Raw genomic sequence first — 19,089 nt, forward strand, 5'->3', positions numbered from 1 at the left:
CTTAAGGATGAAGAAACTGTAGTAGTTATCCTAAATTTACGTATCTATTTGGCAAACGAATTGGAAGTTAAATACATACCAAGTAAGCACTTATGAGGCAGATGCTATGTTAACTAATTTGACAACCCCAAGTCTGTCTGCAAAGCCTGTTTTTTCTGACTACCGTGTGGCTTTAGTTATCATTTATGTTAAATTGATTCATTTTTGGGATGCTTGGGTGGCCCAGCGGTTGAATATCTGCCTTTGGCTCAAGGTGTGATCCTGCTGTTCCGGGATCAAGTCCCACATCGGGCTCCCTGCATGGAGCCTGGTTCTCCCTCTGCCTCTGTCTCTGCCTCTCTCTCTCTGTTTCTCATGAATAAATAAATAAAATCTTTAAAAAAAATAGTAAGTAGATTCATTTTTTCCCCATGAAGGCCTACCTTAAATAAATATATTTGTAAATAAATAGGTAAACTATAATAAAGTGGTAAAATATAATAAGCTTATATTATCGTTGTATTTCTAGTTTCCCCTCCACATTGCCTCTTTCATTCCAGGACAAATACACCTTGTCAAAAGGGCTCTCCCTCCAGAGCCTCCATAGTGTACATGGTTAGACCCTATAATATAGTTCCTTATTGTGATGAGGGCACCCTGGAAAACTAGATTGCTTTCTACAGAATTCTGGATCTACTCTGGGGAAGAATCTTGTATATTTTAGTTTGGCTCTCCTAAAGTCACCACAGGCCTATATTAGATTGAATTTACTTAAATCTCAGATTGACTTTAGGGGAAAGAGATGGTTATTAATTGAATTTTATGTTTATTGTTCCTAATTGCAGTAAGTGATAGAGTCTGATGCTCTTGGTCTCCAGAACCCACATTTCTTTCATTTCACAGTGTTATCCGAGATTCAGAAAATAGGTATATCCTCTCCTGGTACGCTGAACTCTAACTTGACCTGATCTTCCCCGCCTTAAGTTTCTCTGCCATTGAACAACTGGGATAAAACTTACCCCCAAGCTAGAAGTTAAAGGGGGAGACACATAACCATCAACGTAGTACATAAGGCCTAGCGAAAATGAGTTCAATCCTTAATTTTTGTTTACTTGTATGATTCCTAGCCTTCACTAATGATACACAATACACAGTAATTGTGTTTGAATGGGAGTTTACAAGATTCTTATTGATATTTAAATAAAAAGGTGGGAAATAATGTCAATGTGTATCTCTGAATTCTAAAAGAATAAACAACAGTAAAAACACCTTTGGTCGTTGATACCAGTAGGTGTTTGTTTACCACCGTGTGCCAAGTACAGTTAGGCACTGAGTTTAAAAGGTAAATGAACTTTGTAGCATCCATGCCCTCAGCCAGCTCACAGTTTAAGGAAAGAGAGATGCACAAGCATTTCAAATTAATGATAATGTGTTATAGTAGAGGTGTGCACAGGGAGGAGGTGATGGGACACAGGAGAACTGGAGGGAAGGGGCAGAAAATGCCTGTGGAGGAAGGATCCCTGAGCTTAGTTGAAAAGTAGGAAGAGTTTGCCTGCAAACATGATGTGTTTGCACACAGCATGTGAGTGTGGGGAGCTGGAGAGGTTTTCAGAGGAGAGGACCAGAGTTTACAAAGTAGCCAAGGTGTAGGAAAGCAAGCCCCTGGATGTATGGAGTGGAATGGGATGAGGTGAAGCTGCCAAGTAGGCAAGGCCTTATATCTCGTGCTATGGGGTGTTGAGACTTGTTCCTGTGGGCAGTGGGGAGTCATTGAACCAATTTTAAGTAGAAAAACCATATAGCAAGAATATATGGAAATGTACTCTATTCAGTCTTATGTCTTTGTCAGAATATCTTAAAAAGACAAATATGAAAAAATAAAAGGTGTAACATTATTTTTGATGGTAGTTGCTTAAGAGGGAGGTAATTATTATTTTTTTTAAATTAATTTTTATTGGTGTTCTATTTACCAACATACAGAAAAACACCCAGTGCTCATCCCGTCAAGTGTCCGCCTCAGTGCCCGTCACCCATTCCCCTCCACCCCTCGCCCTCCTCCCCATCCACCACCCCTAGTTCGTTAAGAGGGAGGTAATTAGATGAAGACCTATAAAACCATGAATTTATGTTATTTGAATTTCCACTTATCTTTAGACTATCAAAATTCCTATGGTAACAGTGTATAAAGTTATACATTTAATGTACTATATTTTCCAAAATTTAGTTTCTTTAAAAATAACTATGTATAGTATTGTTATCTTATTTTCATTAAGAATTCTGTACAGAATGGGTTTTAGAGATATCTTTAATCCTTACTGACTGGGTATAGAGTAGTCTCACCCTTAATTACATTATCCCCCCTTACCCTTGGGGATTATATTCCAAGACTCCCAATAGAAGCCTGAAACAGCAGATAGTACCAAACCTTATATGTACTATGGTTTTTCTTATACATACGTACCCTATGATAAAGTTTAAGTTAGGCACAATAAGAGATTAACAACAACAGTAATAGAATAGAACAATATAACAATATACTGTAATACAAGTTATTTAAATGTGGTTTCTCTTTCAAAATATCTTACTGTACTGCACTTACCCGTCTTGTGATGATGTGAGATGATAAAATGCTGATGAGATAAAGATGAAATGAGGTGAATGAATAGATATTGTGACTTAATGTTAAGTCAGTTGACCTTCTGACTATATGTCAGAAAGAGGAACATCTTCTGGACTGTTACTGACCTTGGGTAGCTGCAACCACACAAAGTGGAACTGTGGATGGGGGGATGGGGAAGTACAATATTGCCTATATTGGGAAGAATAGAAATCAGTGACAGTATTTGAAGGATGTGTTATTCATTTGGTATTTTTAAGTTTAGCAAGAATTTATTAGATTTCTTGTTTTTTCTTCCTCAGGGTACATGATGCAAGTTAATAATTGCTGCTACTAGTTTTGAGTTCTTATGTATATTAGAAACTGTGCTAAGCATGTTTTATCCATAACTCTAATTTTCTCAACAGCCCTAAGTAATACCAGCATTATTCCTGCCTAAGGATAAGGAGACTTATCCTTCATTCACATAGCCAGTAAGTAATGGAGCCTGGATTTAAACTCAGATCAGTCTGTCACTGAAAACTTCATGTACTTTTCAACACTTTCCTCCATACTGTAGAAAGGCATAAAGAAGGGGATTATGATGGCTCTGGTACCAGCTCCTAGGAAAATACTACAGGCTGTTGTTCCTCATCTATTTTTGATTTGGTGATTACTAGAGATGGCTTTTACAATTGGGTTTTTCTCAGAAGTACTGTGCAGCTAATTATGGAATTGATAAGAGTTTGTACCCCTGAGTATTTGCTGGTATGTGGCAACACCTTGTATGTCTAGGTACTAGTTAATTTTGAACACTCACCTTCTGGTATGACCTGCAAGTAGCCTTACTACTCAAAAAGTGAGCCTCAGCAGCATCGGTATATCCTGGGTGTTTGTTAGAATTGCAGAACCTTAGGCCCTATCTTTATTTACTGAATTGGAATCTGTATTTTAACAGTCTCTAAATAATTTATGTCCATATTAAAATTTGAGAAGCACCACGTTAAATAAAAAGAAAAATTGATTTGGCAGCAGAGATTAGTACCTGATAAACTGGCCATAAATTAAATAGCTACTACCATTTTCATTTGTTTTATTTCTTAGGAATCATGTTAATTAAAATAGTTTGAGTTGATGAAATCATATAATCTTAGATGGGATCTTATGGGGCATCTAGGCCAACTTCCCTTCCATAGTAGATACGCTTTTCTGTGGTATATCTGCCAGTTTATCATCTATAATATAAATATTTTTACAGTATAGTATCCATTGAAATTAAGCCATGGGTGAAAATATCACAATTAGAGGGTTGCTAAATCAAAGGAGGAACTTGACATTTGTAATCTAAAGATTTAAGGATTTAGGAATTTGAAGGATCAGAGAGATCAAATTCACTTTCTGGTTTGTCATTTTTTGGTGACAGAATGATTTCTGGTCACAGCCTTGGGCTCTACTCTGGAGAGTCCCAGAGAGGTGCTCTGATTCCTTAGCTGTAGTAGGTAAAAGATGCATTATTTCTAGCGTAGTCAGGTGGCTACATGAACTGATTTGTGGACTTTAGTTTTGCTGAAACTAAGAAGGGAGGAACAGACTTTCTGCTGCTCTGGCAAAGGTCATCACTCAAGCTGGCTATGTTCTACTTGCTTGTATCCTCATGGACAGGTGGGCAAGGAAGCCCGGAGAGTAGAATATTTCCTGGGGCCTCACTTACTGGGTATTGGCCACCCAAAGAATATCTAATTGGCAAAATTCTGCCTCTGTGTTTGTTTCTGGGTCAAGCCCACTATTGAATAAACAATCATTAAAGAATTAACACTTAATGTACTGTATCATTCTATAGCTCCATCTTTGTAATGCTTCTGTGTAATAGTGTTATTAGGTTTTGTTAGGTTATCAATCATGACCTAATGTTAGGATTTGATCTTAGCATAATCATATAAACAATTCCACAGATATTTTTATGGAATATTTAAGTGATTTTTAATACATGTGTTTCTCTCCTTCTGAAACTGTAGGGTTCATCTGCTGATCGGACTCAGTGGAGGGAACCAACCAGAACATCTGATGGCTTGTGCTCCCTCTATGAGGCAGCTTTGTGTCTCTTTGAAGAGGTATGTAAATAATCATGGCTTTTACATGAAAAGCTACTTTGTCTTAAAGTGCTATAGCTTGTATTTATCCCTTAAAAATAATCATTCAGTGTTTGGAAAGGTTGCAGAAAAAAGCATCAGTGGTTGTCTCTAAAAATGGAGCTAGGGTGTCTGTTATAAGGAATGGGAAGGAGACGTACTTTTTAATGTATACCCTTTTATTCATTTTGAACTTTGTATCATGTGCAGGTAACTTTAAAAATTTATTAAATAAAAACAGATACAGAGAGACATACAAACAAACGTCAGGCTTAACGAATTATTACAAAATAAATATTCTCTTAATCTGTATCCAGGGAAAGGAGATAAAACTACCACCCACTCTAAATGGCTTTTTCATGTCCTAGTTTAACCTGTGTCTTCCTCCCCTAAGCAGCCTTTCTCCTGACTTTTAGAGTAATCCCTTCCTTGCATTTATTGCTGTGTCACCCAAGTGTGTATCCCTAGACACTATAGTGCAGTCTTGCCTATTTAAAAAAAACAAAAAACAAAACCCAGATGTCTTTCAGATCTCTCAATCCAGAGATACCCCTCCATTTTTTTCTTTATCTTCAGTGTTTTTGTTCAGGAACCTGGGATTTTTACTGATTGATTACTCATAATGCAGTTCACTATGTCCTATTTATTTCCTGCAAATTGACAGGTGGATCCAGAGGCTTGACCTGAGGATTGATGGGTCCTAGGTTTGATCACTTTGGCATGACCATACATGATGTTGTGGTGTTAGCAACTCTTGATGCTTAATGACTACATTTATTAATTCATTGGTGGTTGGTTGTAAATTGTGATAGTTTAATTGTATCATTTCTCTTTCATTTATTCATTAGAATTTTTTTTAAAAGATATTATTCATTCATGAGAGAGACAGAGTGAGGCAGAGACATAGGCAGAGGGAGAAGCAGGCTCCCTGCGGGGAGTTTGATGGTGGAACTCGATCCCAGAACCCTGGGATCATGACCTGAGCCAAAGGCAGATGCTCAACCACTGAGGCACCTTAGTGCCCTTCATTGGATTGTTTTTATAAAGATTATTCCCGTACCAACTATTTGGTTACTCTGCTTCAGTTCATATAAGAAAGGCTGAATAAATGGTTAACTGTGTCTATATCCAGGTTTTAAAAGTTTTAACACTGATTTTATATATTAATGTTCAGTTTAATAAATTGATCTGTTGTCTTCCAAAGTAGACCAGTTAATTTCACTTGAAAAATATCATTATGAACCCATAGACTTAAACGTGTTTGAGTTTTAACCCATTAAATAACTATCTGTAGTGGAGCTCATACTGTTTCATTTTTGGCCAGTAGTCTTTTACGATAGTAGTCTCTTCAGGGTAGTTCCTAAGTTTTTTTTGTTGTTGTTGTTTTGTTTTGTTTTTTAAGATGTATTATTTGAGAAAGGGTGTGTGCAAGCAGGGGCAGAAGGAGGGGAGAGAGAGAATCTTAAGCAAACTCCTGCTGAGTGCGGAGTCCTACCCAGGTCTCAATCCCACAACCCTGAGATCATTACCTGAGCTGAAACCATGAGTTGGATACTTAATTGGCTGAGCCATCCAGGCACCCTCTTAAGTTCTTTTGATATAGGCCTAATAATCTTTCATAGCTTTCTTGCTTTTTGACATGTCACATTATTCCAGATTCATCTTGTACATTTCTTGCTTTAGATCTAGAATCAGCTAGCTGTTTCTTCAAAAAGCTCTGGTTACTTTTAGCAGGAAATAGTATTTCAGAACCATAATCAGGGTGCTAAATAGGTTCATCACTACTGAGTATTTTGTTTGTAGGCTTTTGTCATGGGCAGAGCTAGGTATATGTGTGTGTGTGTTTAAAACTAAAATACCTCATGATTTGATACTAGTACCTTCAGATTCAGGGCCATAGAATTTTTTTTTTAATTTGTTATTATTATTTATTTATTTATTTATTTATTTATTTATTTATTTATTTTAGGGCCATAGAATTTTTACTTAATGTTTTCTGTATTATGTTTCTCTCTCTCTCTCTCTCTCTCTCTCTTTCTTCTTCTTCTTCGTCTTCGTCTTCTTCTAAGATTTTGTTTTGAGGAGAGAGAGAGGGTTCACAAGCAGTGAGGAGAGGAAGAGAAAGAGCAGGCTTCCCACTGAGCAGGGGGCCTGATTCGGGGCTCTATACCAGAACCCCAGGATCATGACCTGAGCTGAAGACAGATGTTTAACCGACTGAGCCACCCAGGCGCCCACTTTTCTCTCTTCTTTCTTCTAAACTAAGAATAGTTATTCTCAAGGATACAAGCATGGTAGAATTAAAATACCCCATAATTACTTACTTGTTTTAATCACTTACTACATATACACACAAACAGCAGTCCTAAAATAAAGCAAATACTATCACTATATGACTACTGAAACATTACATTTTTAATATGTTCTCCTTGTTTTTTATATTTATATTAAACGTACATAGAGCATCATATTCACTTCCTTTTAACCCTCATTTAGTTTTACAAGTAACTACGTATTAATGCTCATAGTCCATCTCTCTATTGATGTCTTTTTCTTCTTTTTGATTGTCTGAAGCTCATTTTCTAGTACTTTCCTCTGTAAAGGCCATTGCAACAAGATTCTCTTAATTCTCACGTGTTAATAATGGCTTTCTCTTTATACTTGGCTCACATGTTCTTTTCTTCTGCTGTTAATCCATTTTTGTTAATCCATGTCCTCTGACATGAACTTTTGCTGTCAAAGTCTGAAGATAATCTGATTTTATTTCCCATAGGAGTTATGTGCTTGTGTTTTTTTGCTGATCTTTCTTTAAACATCAGTAGTTTGCTTGAATATATCTAGCCATAATTCGTTCTGGTTTGATATTATCAGAGATGTGAGAATTTCAGTATATTGTTTCAAATCTTTTTTATCTCAGGAAAGTTTCCCTAAATTATAGTTTTTAGTATTTAAAAATTTTAAAAAATTAAATTGGTTTTAATTTAAACCAATTAAAAATGCATTAAGCCCTAGTAAATAAATGAGCAGAAGTTAGTGGTAAATAAGTGGAAAACCTTTAGTTTGTTGATAATGAAATGTGAAGATAATGCATCCACTTTTATCCCATTTAAGTTTATAAAAAATTAGAAGCGTAATACTTATTATTGGTATGGCTGTAGTGAGACTGGTACTCTCATATAAATGTATTCCTTGATTAGGGTAACTGGGATGGCCACCCTGGGTCCTATCCTTTGTCAGGGTTGTGGGGGCAGCAGGTCAAGAAGTGTGAGTTTTTAAAAAGCATTATGAATGGCAATAGGCTTTACCATTATATTTAGTACAGATGGCAAATGAGCAATGATTTTTACTTTATTTATACATAAAATATACTGCTGGTGATATGTAGTAGAACCATTTTGGAAAGCAGTTTTTTTTTTTTTTTTAAAGGATTTACTTATTTATTTATGAGAGACACAGAGAGAGGCAAAGACCACAGGCAAAGCCTGATGTGGGACTTGGTCCCAGGATCCCGGGATCATGTCCTGAGCCAAAGGAAGGCCTATGCTTAACCACTGAGCCACCCAGGCATCCCTGGAAAGCAGCTTTTTATAGTATATTTCAAGAATTGTAAGATTATTGTCTTTTGGGAGTATAGTAGCCCATTTCTGAGCCTCTCTATACTTAAGTAACAGAATGTAGTAACAACTATGTTCTTAAAAATGGCTTATATAACAAAAAGAGTTTAAATGTCCTACTTAAAAGAAAAGGGTTAAGTAAATTGGGGTTTTTATATTAGGTGGAAAATTATCAATTCATTCATGAAGATTAGGTAGCCATGGAAAATTTTGCATGACTTTTGTTTCATCACTTTTATATATCCACTGTGATAACTATGTTAAAGAACATATATATACAAAATTCTGAAAGAATGTACATAAAAAAGATAACATTCATTGTACTAAGGTGATAGGATTATCAATGGGTTTTTTTCCCCCTCTACTTCTTCTTTTTTTAAGTAAGCTCTATCCAAATGTGGGACTTGAACTCACAACTCGAAGATCAAGAACTACATGCTTTTCCAACTGAGCCAGCCAGGCACCCCTTCTAAATTGTTTTTTAAGCTTTTTCTTTCTGTAATGCTGTTTGCACGATAATTATTAGTTTAAAAAGTCTTGATCGTGTGTCTCCTCCTCCCCATTTTACCACCTTAATTAGTATCTTTTGCAGAAGTAGTAGTCTAGTCATCTGTTAAAATTGGGTGTATTGTTCTTAGGTTATTTGACCAGTTGAGAGTTTTAGAAGGAAAATAAACAATAATTTCAGCAATATTTATAAAAATATCTCCATTAAGAACAACTTGCCTACTTATTGCATGTTTTTAATTTAAAACCTATTAGGTTTGCAGAATGGCGTCTGATTACTCAAGAACGTGTGCTAGCCCAGATAGCATTCAGACTGGTGATGCTCCCATTGTCTCAGAAACCTGTGAGGTTTATGTTTGGGGGAGCAACAGCAGCCATCAGTTGGTGGAAGGCACACAGGAGAAAATATTACAGCCCAAACTGGCTCCCAGTTTCTCTGATGCTCAGACGGTGAGTTCTCTGCATATTTTACAAACTGGTAGATGACAGGGTTTGTTATAAGTAGTGTTAAGAGTCTTTTTTAAGTGAGTGACAATCTTATCTAGATTGTTTCTATATACCATGCTGTATTGTTTTTTTCATTTTAATAGGAAAAAAACCATTTTTAGTCCATTTCCCCAACATAGTTCCAAGTTTCAAAAAATTAAATTAGGAGCTGGATTTTTGAAAAGGATCATGAATGACAGCAGACTTACCATTATAGTCAACGCAAATGGTAAATAGGACTTAAGTAAAAGCTAGAATTTTCCCTTTGCCAGATTGGCATTTTATTATCTTATTATCACTTTTTTACATTTGTAGCTATTCAGCCAAGCTAGAACTTTCTATTTTATTATTATTTTCATTAAAACTTAGGTCTTTTTCAAATGAGTGGAAAATATATTTTATATGGTCCTTGCCATAATGGAGTCTAAGGAATTTATAGGATAATTTTATTTCTTGCCCTTCACCCACCAATTATAAGAAGAGGCTAAAACATTCTACTTTGTTTTATTGAATCATGACTGGGTACATACCCTGAAGAGATAAAATATACATTAATTTGACAATAAAGTCAACATGAAAAGCTCATTAATAATAGTTTTCTTAATTTTCTGTTTAGTCTCTCTGGAGAATCGTGCCATATTCTGCTTTTAAAGACTTCCTTTTGAACCTCTTTGATAAAACTAGTATTAAATATTATATTTTGATTCTCACAGAAGCATTTTATTTTACTGTTCTGTTTGCTTATAGATTGAAGCTGGACAATACTGCACTTTTGTTATTTCTACGGATGGCTCTGTCAGAGCTTGTGGTAAAGGCAGCTATGGGAGACTGGGCCTTGGAGATTCTAATAATCAGTCCACTTTAAAAAAGCTAACATTTGAACCTCACAGGTCCATTAAAAAGGTTTCATCTTCTAAAGGATCTGATGGTCACACTTTAGCTTTCACCACAGAAGGAGAAGTCTTCAGTTGGGGAGATGGTGATTATGGGAAACTGGGACATGGAAATAGTTCAACACAGAAATATCCCAAGCTTATTCAGGGGCCTCTGCAGGGAAAGGTATGTGCTTTTTTTTTTTTGGATTTAAAAATAATTAGATGCACTCTGCTATAAATTATGATATATTTCAGATTTTGATGTATCCTTTCTGAGTTCCCCCACCCCCAAATCCTTTTTATCTTTTGCATATTTCCTTTATCGCTTACAGAACACTTTCACATACATTACTTAATTTTAATTCTTATGACAACTTTTTTTTTAAGATTTATTTATTTATTTATGATAGACATAGAGAGAGAGAGGGGCAGAGACACAGGCAGAAGGAGAAGCAGGCTCCATGCCAGGAGCCCGATGCGGCACTCGATCCCGGGACTCCAGGATCACACCCTGGGCCAAAGGCAGGCACCAAACCGCTGAGCCACCCAGGGATCCCCGACAACTTTGTTAAAGTAGTTATTATTCTCATTTCACATAAGGAAACAGAATCATCCACTTCACAAATACTTGTTCAGTATCTTCCAAGTGCCACACGATGTTTTAGGCATTAGACATGCAGCAGTGAACAAAACAGACATGGTCCTTGCTCTCATGCAGCTTCTAATCTGTGGATAGAGATAAGTAAGCACACAAAATGATTTCAAATAATAGTAAAAGAAAAAATTGAGTAATGTGGTAGATACTAATTTGGGTGAGGTGTGGTATTATATAATGAGGTCATAAAATTGGAGGAGGTGGCATTTTAATACAAATGAGGCATTTAAAGTGGTTGACTAAGTTTCCTAAGGTCACACACAATTAATTAGCACCATTAGAAACTGAGCCTAGATCTTTTCTTATTTCTATTTTACCCTTCTTTAAAAGAAATGAAGGTATTTTCTTGAACTTTATGCAATTATACAGGTTCTTCCATTTTAAGATTACAGTCTTTCCACAAAAGTTTTTTTGTGTAAGACCCCTTCAAAGTTTAAATTTTTATATTATGCCACAATTGCAAGTGGGACACTTCTCCGTCATGAGAGGTTGTCTGACAAGATTGGCTATCAAATGAGTTTTACTTTATTATAACTTACAGTATTTTAACTTAGACATCAATCCCAAAGCAGTGAGCCTTAGAATGTTCCACTTGACAGGATCATGGGGTACTTGATGAGTTGCTGAATGTGGGGCTCTAAAGATATTTTCAGATAAATACTATTTGAAGTTGTATTTTCCTAGTCTTTCTAGCACCTTCTTTCTTCCTTAATTCCAATTCTTTAAAAATTCTTTTACTTATATTCCTTTTAATGTCCTATTTTTAATGGAAACATTGCCAATTAAGTATAACTTAGTATGAATGTCATAAAGGAAAAATGTTCCAGAAAGTAAATTAATACTTTACAGATAAAAATTTCTGAAGTTTTTAGCATATTATCTAGAATGTATTAGGTTCTCAGTGTTTTTCTTAAAGATTTTATTTATTATTCATTTGAGAGAGAGAGATATTGTACATGAGTAGGGGGAAGGGCAGAGGGAGAAGCAGACTCCCCACTGAGCAGGGAGCCCGATACGGGGGTGACTCATGGCTCAATCCCAAGACCCTGAGATCATGACCTGAGCCAAAGGCAGATGTTTAACTATACATGGTGCTCAGTATTTTTAATTGAATCTAAATTTTGAATTTTTTTTTTAATTTTGAATTTTTTAAAGTGAGTTTTAATTTTGGGGGATTGTAAAGATGCAGAGTAATTAGTATAGACTTTTTTTTTTTAACTGTTATGATCTCCCGGTTATATATTGTAAACTCTTACTCCCCTGATTCTACTCATCAACTATATAGCTAAATGAGGGTAAAGAGATACTGCTAAGAGTTTAATTAATGTAAGCTTACATACTGCTTAGATCTTTCCACATTGGTAATAGTCACTATGTTTTTGAGAATTACCCTTATTATGTAATGAATTTTTCTTGATTAGCCAGGATTATAGATTTTATATTAACATTGTATTTAAAATTTTTTCATTGTTCCATGAGTGTTTAGCCCCTGCCACTTCTTGGAGTAAAAAGGGTTGATTGGTATTATAATATTCTTGCAAAGTGATTATTAGATTGATGTGTTCAGGGCTCCTACTAACCTTTGCAGTGCCTTTGCATGAATTAAAGAAAGCTATTATCTTCTCTGGGTGGAAGCCAGGCTTCATGGCTTGGCAAACAGAGCAGAGATTGTATTTCAGCACTTTCATAACCCAGGCACCCTTGTCCTGGGCATAGACTCTACAACTGTACATGGCAACTTCTAGATAAGTTGTAAATATCAGTATCTCTGAAGTTTCTGTGCAGAAGATCAAATATGAACCATATGTTTTAACATATTCATGTTTTTCATCTTTGTGTGCAATGCAGGTAGTTGTTTGTGTGTCTGCTGGGTACAGACATAGTGCTGCTGTCACAGAGGATGGTGAATTGTATACATGGGGTGAAGGAGACTTTGGAAGATTAGGTAAGCTTTTTAAAAATTGAAGTTACAATCACAGAACAATAGAAATGATGGTTACTAGATTTAATAGGCCAAAAATATTGCTTATTTTGTTAGTTTTAGCTCAGAGAAGACAGTTTTATACAAGAAATACCTGGATTCTAGTGCTGAAATTCAAGCTCCAATTAAATCTAGCAAGTATTTACTGAGTACCTATTATGAGCAGATACTGAAGGATTTCATGAACAAGAAAGATACCGTCGTGATCTGAAGTGTGTGAAAACAAATTTACATGAGCATGATACTAGATAGTATTAGACAAGTGCTATGAGAGAAGCATATATAGATTATTCTAATGATTCACTGAAGGGACGGAGTGTCTCAGTTTGAGAGTACCCTAAAAGATTGGATGAGAAGATAAATACTAGAAATGATTCTGTCTTTCATATTTAATTGCACTTTAAAAATACCTCATTTCTGTCATTAACTCAGAATGTTTATTACAACTGTGAAGTAATGGCCTAAAGAAAAAGAGTTAACATTATTCTTTCTTGTGTGTGTTTTATCCAAGGTCACGGAGACAGTAATAGCCGTAACATTCCAACATTAGTAAAAGACATTAGCAATGTAGGAGAGGTTTCTTGTGGCAGTTCACATACTATTGCTTTGTCTAAAGATGGGAGAACTGTGTGGTCTTTTGGAGGAGGAGATAATGGTATGTAAAAAATTATTTGATAGCTTTGGGCTTGTTTTGTTGAGATTTCAAAAAAAATTTACTTTCTGTTCTACATAGTTATTGTAGGAAAACTCTATAAAGATGAGTAGAAATTTAAAAAATTTAAATGAACTGTTTCAGCAAATGTTGCTATAGCCATTGTTAAAACTTTCATAGACCTCTAAATATATATTTATATAAATATGTACATATATTTCCACATAGATATCTTTTTTGAAAACCAAAGCAGACCTATATATATATAAAAGATATCTTAGATATCTTAGATATTTTTGAAAGTATATTTTTGAAATATATATATATGTCTAAGATATTAGATATTTTAGATATCTTAGATATTTTATAACCTGCTGGTTTTTATCTATTGGCATTTTAAAATATCTTTCTATGTCAACAAATAGGGCTCTATGTTTTTCTTTTAAATAGCTCAATGTTTTCCTCTATGTGATTATAATACAACTTAAAAAAAATCAGTTTATTATTGAGTACCTAGATGGTTTCCAAATATTTTTCTGTACCAAAAAGAACCCGATGAATGACTAAATGATAGTTGTGACTGTTTACATATTCACAGCAGTATGAGATTGCTTATTTCCCCATATCTTCCATTAACAACACTGAGTATTAAAATTAAGATTATTTAAAAATAATTTCAGTAGTGAAAATGGTATCATTTAATTAATATTTCCTTGATTCTTAGTGAGGTTGAATTTATATGTTGTTGGCCATTTGTTTTTCTTCTTTAGTGATTTGCCAAGTTTTCTATTTTAATAATGATTGGGTTTGTTCAAAGATTAAAAATAATTAGATATATACACACTCCTTGTGTATAATCTATTTATTACATCAGCAAATTTGAAATTAGAAAATGACCATTAAATGTAGATAAAGAAAAACAATTTTCCATATCTCCTTTAAAGTGATTTTATTTGCTTGAAATTAAGATTCAGAAGCCTGTTGGTTGTTTCTTTCTTGTAACAAAAACATTTGTTTGTTAACCTCCTCTGCTGTCAGAGTTTTGCACATCTGTCAGGTTAGTGATAAAAAGATACATAAATACTTAGGTAAAGAATAGAGGTTCTTTAAAACAAGTAAATTACTTAAATTGAATGTGCTTTTTTTTGGTAGGCAAACTTGGCCATGGAGATACTAACAGAGTTTATAAACCTAAAGTTGTTGAAGCTTTACAAGGAATGTTCATTCGTAAAGTTTGTGCCGGGAGTCAGTCTTCACTTGCTTTAACATCAACAGGACAGGTAGGAATAATGGATGAGGTTAACGGATTAAATTATTTCAGAGGAGTAGGTGACTAAAAAGTAGTAATCATAATTAAACTTTAAAAGTTAAAAAAATACATTTTACTTTTTAAGATTTATTTATTTGAGGGAGGTGGGGAGAGAGAGAGAGTCTTAAGCAGACTCCATGCTGAGTGTGGAGGCCCATGTGGAGTTTAGGCCCCCCCTTAAATAATAACATTTTAAAGGCAGTCTACTGAAATGAAGTATTTTCTTCTGAAGAGGTAGAGTATTTGCAAAAGAACCAGATTTTCTCACCTGGCCTGTGTGACCCAGGTAAACTCGCCCTTAGCCCCATTCTTTGTATTAAGAGGTTTTGTAAAACCTTTTTAGTACCCGGCACCTCTTAATTTTTTTCCTAAAAATTATGGGTAGTGGGAGAAAGTAGAAATAGATCTTGTTGGAATAAGTGATAGGAAATAAGAAGGCAAAAAGGTGATCAAAAAAGAGGGTAAGTAGAAACCCATAGTGAAAATTCACAAGGCAGATGAACAGTAAAGCTGAAATTAGCAAATAGTTTAATTATTTTAGAGCAACTAGAATGTCTTGTGTCTTAAAAAATCAAACTCAAACTATTCATTACCCTATGTTTTGTTACATTAGCCGTTTGTTACAATGCTGAATGCTGCCTTAAAACCTGGAACTTCTCTTTTACATCTTTTCCCTATAGGTTTTCTGGTAAGAATCTGAATTAAAGCCGGAGGATGCTAATTTTTTTAGTGTATAGATCTCCCTTGATCATCATGTGGTTCTTTTGTATGAGAGGGGGTAATGATTTCTGCTTTGCTTACAAATGATCATATATTAATGCATGATCATAATGAAATACATGAATTGAAAGTTTCTATAAATTACCAAGTATTATTCAACTTAGTTGCTAATAATGATAGTACATTTATTACATTGAATTCCAAAAGAACTTGTGAGTTAGTTGCTATATACAGCAGTTGTATTATCAGTACGCTAAGTTATGTGAAATCAAATATATATATACTTAGAAAAAATAAAATGAGAGAGATACTTCTAAATGGCAAGAATAGTTCTGTTTACCATTATCTTTGCTGAGCATGAGATGATCAACATCTGTTTTTCCCTCAATCCTCTCAGGCCACTTCACTGCTGACTTCCCATCATATTAAGTGTGATTCTTTTTTTTTTTTTTTTTAAGATTTTATTTATTTATTCATGAAAGACACAAAGAGAGAAAGGCAGAGACATAGGCAGAGGGAGAAAGAAGCAGGCTCCCTGCCTGGAGCCTGATGTGGGACTCTATCCTGAAACTGCGGATCACGCCCTGAGCCAGGGGCATGTGCTCAACTGCTAAGCCACCCAGGCGTCCCTTGTGTGATTTTTATGTTGAAAAATACAGTATATGTGTTTTACACAATAGGATCCCTAAATACAAGCCAAATATTTCTTCATGTGGTGTTCAACCAGAGGAACACTGCAAGAGCAGACTCTAGCTATATGGCTCTTATTGAGTGACAATACTGTATTGTACCTGATGAATGATTTAGGAGATTTCAAATGACTTTGACTATATATTTTTTCACCTTACTTGTCTTTAGTTCTTAACCCCTTCTAACATATACCTTTACTGTACTGGAATTTTGTCCTATTTTTGTCTTAAGTGTTTCTCTAGCAACTGGTACAAGTATTTATTTGCTGCTCTTTTTTGTTTGTTTGTTTGTTTAAAAGGTTTAACCTCTCAGTAGTCTTTATTGAAAGAATTGTAAGACAAAAAAAAATTCCCAAATCCAGTGGCATAAGGGTAACAGTCTATATGGTATTTTGAGAACCCATCAAAGGAAAAAGAAAGTCACTCAGTTTGCTAATTGTTTTGATTTTGGGCTGCCAAATTGACGGTCATTCACCCTTTTATATTCCTTTTCAACTCACCTTTCCCCTAAGCTTCTTAAATCAGTCAGTGGTTGTTACAGCATTAATTAGCCAAAAATGAAAAAAAAAATTAGCCAAAAATGAAGATGTTCTGAGAGAGCTGTGTGACTGCTGCTTCACATGGCTATCTTTGTAAGTGATCATTAAAACTGTTACAACAACGAGGTGATGTGCTTTTTAACTGAATCATAAACATCAGTTTTTTGATTTATATAATTCATTTTATATATTCACACTTTGGTCTAATTAATCAAGAAATATTTGTTGAGACCTACAGAGTGGGAAACATATAAAGGAGAAGTTGTAAGATAGCATGCAACAGTATTCCTAAGGTGGTCAGATTCCTCTAAGATCCTTCCATTTTTTTCTATGATCAGTTATTTTTCTGTTTTGTTTTGTTTTTTTGTTTTTTGAATAGTTATTTTTCTTTAAAGTTCAGCTGCTTGTCTGCCTGTATGGTGAACATTTAAAAACAGCAAAATAAATAACTATGAAAATCTTTAACAATCAAAACAGTAGATATTTTTAGAAACAGAAAGTTATCATTATTATTTTTTAAGATTTTATTTATTTGAGACAGAGTGAGAGAGAGCACAAGGAGGGGGAAAGGAAGAGGGAGAAGCAGACTCCATCCTGGGCAGGGATTCTGACACAAGGTTCAATCCCAGGACTCTGGGGTGGTGATCTGAGCAGATAGATGCTTAATCAACTGAGCCACCAAAGCGAACCGAAAAGTTATTATTTAGTATCAAACCACACTCTTATTTAATAGATATTTTTTATTATTTAAAAATATTTTATGTATTTATTATTGAGAGGGAGAGAGAGAGTATACACATGAGTTTGGCGGAAAGGCAGAGAGCAAGGGAAAGAGGGAATCCCAGGCAGGCCCCAGACAGTGCAGAGCCTGATGCAGGGCTCCATCTCATGACCCTGAGATCATGACTGGAGCCAAAACCAGGAGTTGGACGCTAAACCAACTATGCCACCCAGGGATCCTAGATGATACTTATTTTTAAACAATGTAAGTCTTCAACCTAATACCTCAGGATATAACATGTAGTGCTTTTCCATTTGTTTCAGGTCTATGCTTGGGGCTGTGGAGCTTGTCTAGGTTGTGGTTCTTCAGAAGCTACTGCTTTGAGACCCAAGCTAATTGAAGAACTGGCTGCCACAAGAATAGTTGATATTTCTATTGGAGATAGTCATTGTTTGGCTCTTTCTCATGGTAACGACATTTGTTTTTAAAAGAAATAGTATTAACTATTACCTTCTATAAATGTATTGCATTTGAATTTGGATTTTATTTTATTTTTAGATAATGAAGTTTATGCCTGGGGCAATAACTCAATGGGGCAGTGTGGCCAAGGAAATTCCACAGGTCCTATTACTAAACCAAAGAAAGTGAGTGGCTTAGATGGCATAGCTATTCAGCAGATCTCTGCTGGAACATCACATAGTCTGGCATGGACTGCTCTTCCTAGGGATAGGTAAGAATGCCACGTTTAAAAATTCTTGTGTTCTAATAACAACAGAAACATCAATTAAAACAAAAATAATTGTACTTTGTTCACAAAATGCCCTTCTGAACATTTCTAGTATTGATTTTTTTACTGTTGCAGAAATGACATCTAGAGTTCTTTGGATTTGAATATTGAGGTTATATATTTAAGCAAGCAGTTACACCCTGTATTTAAGATATTTTCTTCATTTAAGTGTCTTTTAAACATTTTGGATTCCTTCTCTCTGCCTTGGTATGATTTTAAAATTAAATGTCTTCATATTAAGAGGAAGTTACATTAAAATAAAACCAGAACTAGGTTTTTATTAAACAATTGATTAGTCTCAGTGGCTTTTGTCTGATTAATATTTTTGAAAAGAAGCAGTGGCTATACTTTTAAATAAAGGAATTTTACTTTTGCAGAAATTTAGCTTTTTCCTAAAGGGATAACCATTTCTTTTTAGAAGATCAGGTAGATGATTTTTAGCCAATATTAGGAGTGTGAATTTTAAGGAATTTTAGGGTTGTCTCAGATATTTAGATGCATGTAAGCTAATTTTAACTTGGCATGTATTATATTTGCATTCCAGACTTCTGGTTCAGATTGATTTATTATGACATTCTAACCAATAAAAAACATTTATAGATAATTGCTCTCCATCATAACAAAAGCAAAAATTATAATAAATTGATCATAAATAATTTGCTATTCATAATAAATTTGCAGCTTTTCACTTCATATGCAGATAGTTGGTTCCTAAGATCTTGACAGTCTTAATAAAAGTCTTTAGGAGTTGTTCTTTTTCTTTTTTTTTTTTTTTTTTTTAACAATTTATTTATTTGAGAGAGAGAGCATGCACACACCTAGGGGTGGGGTTGCGGCAGAGGGAGAGACT

The 19,089-nt window shown here is 34.7% G+C and overlaps 1 protein-coding gene across 6 annotated transcripts in view; it reads left to right on the top strand.

Annotated features, from left to right (window-relative positions):
* The window catches only part of HERC1 (HECT and RLD domain containing E3 ubiquitin protein ligase family member 1), a 189,982-nt gene that overhangs the window by 49,936 nt on the left and 120,957 nt on the right, over nt 1–19,089 (top strand). For all 6 annotated transcript variants that reach the window (XM_041739213.1, XM_041739209.1, XM_041739249.1 and 3 more), the window contains 8 exons: nt 4,591–4,686; nt 9,081–9,275; nt 10,059–10,370; nt 12,690–12,786; nt 13,334–13,477; nt 14,627–14,754; nt 17,776–17,920; nt 18,011–18,182. In XM_041739213.1, coding sequence (XP_041595147.1) covers nt 4,591–4,686; nt 9,081–9,275; nt 10,059–10,370; nt 12,690–12,786; nt 13,334–13,477; nt 14,627–14,754; nt 17,776–17,920; nt 18,011–18,182 — 1,289 coding nt within the window. The remainder of the gene's footprint in view (nt 1–4,590; nt 4,687–9,080; nt 9,276–10,058; nt 10,371–12,689; nt 12,787–13,333; nt 13,478–14,626; nt 14,755–17,775; nt 17,921–18,010; nt 18,183–19,089) is intronic.

The sequence above is a fragment of the Vulpes lagopus genome, chromosome 2 (assembly GCF_018345385.1).
Source record: "Vulpes lagopus strain Blue_001 chromosome 2, ASM1834538v1, whole genome shotgun sequence".
In the NCBI taxonomy this organism is placed as follows: Eukaryota; Metazoa; Chordata; class Mammalia; order Carnivora; family Canidae; genus Vulpes; species Vulpes lagopus.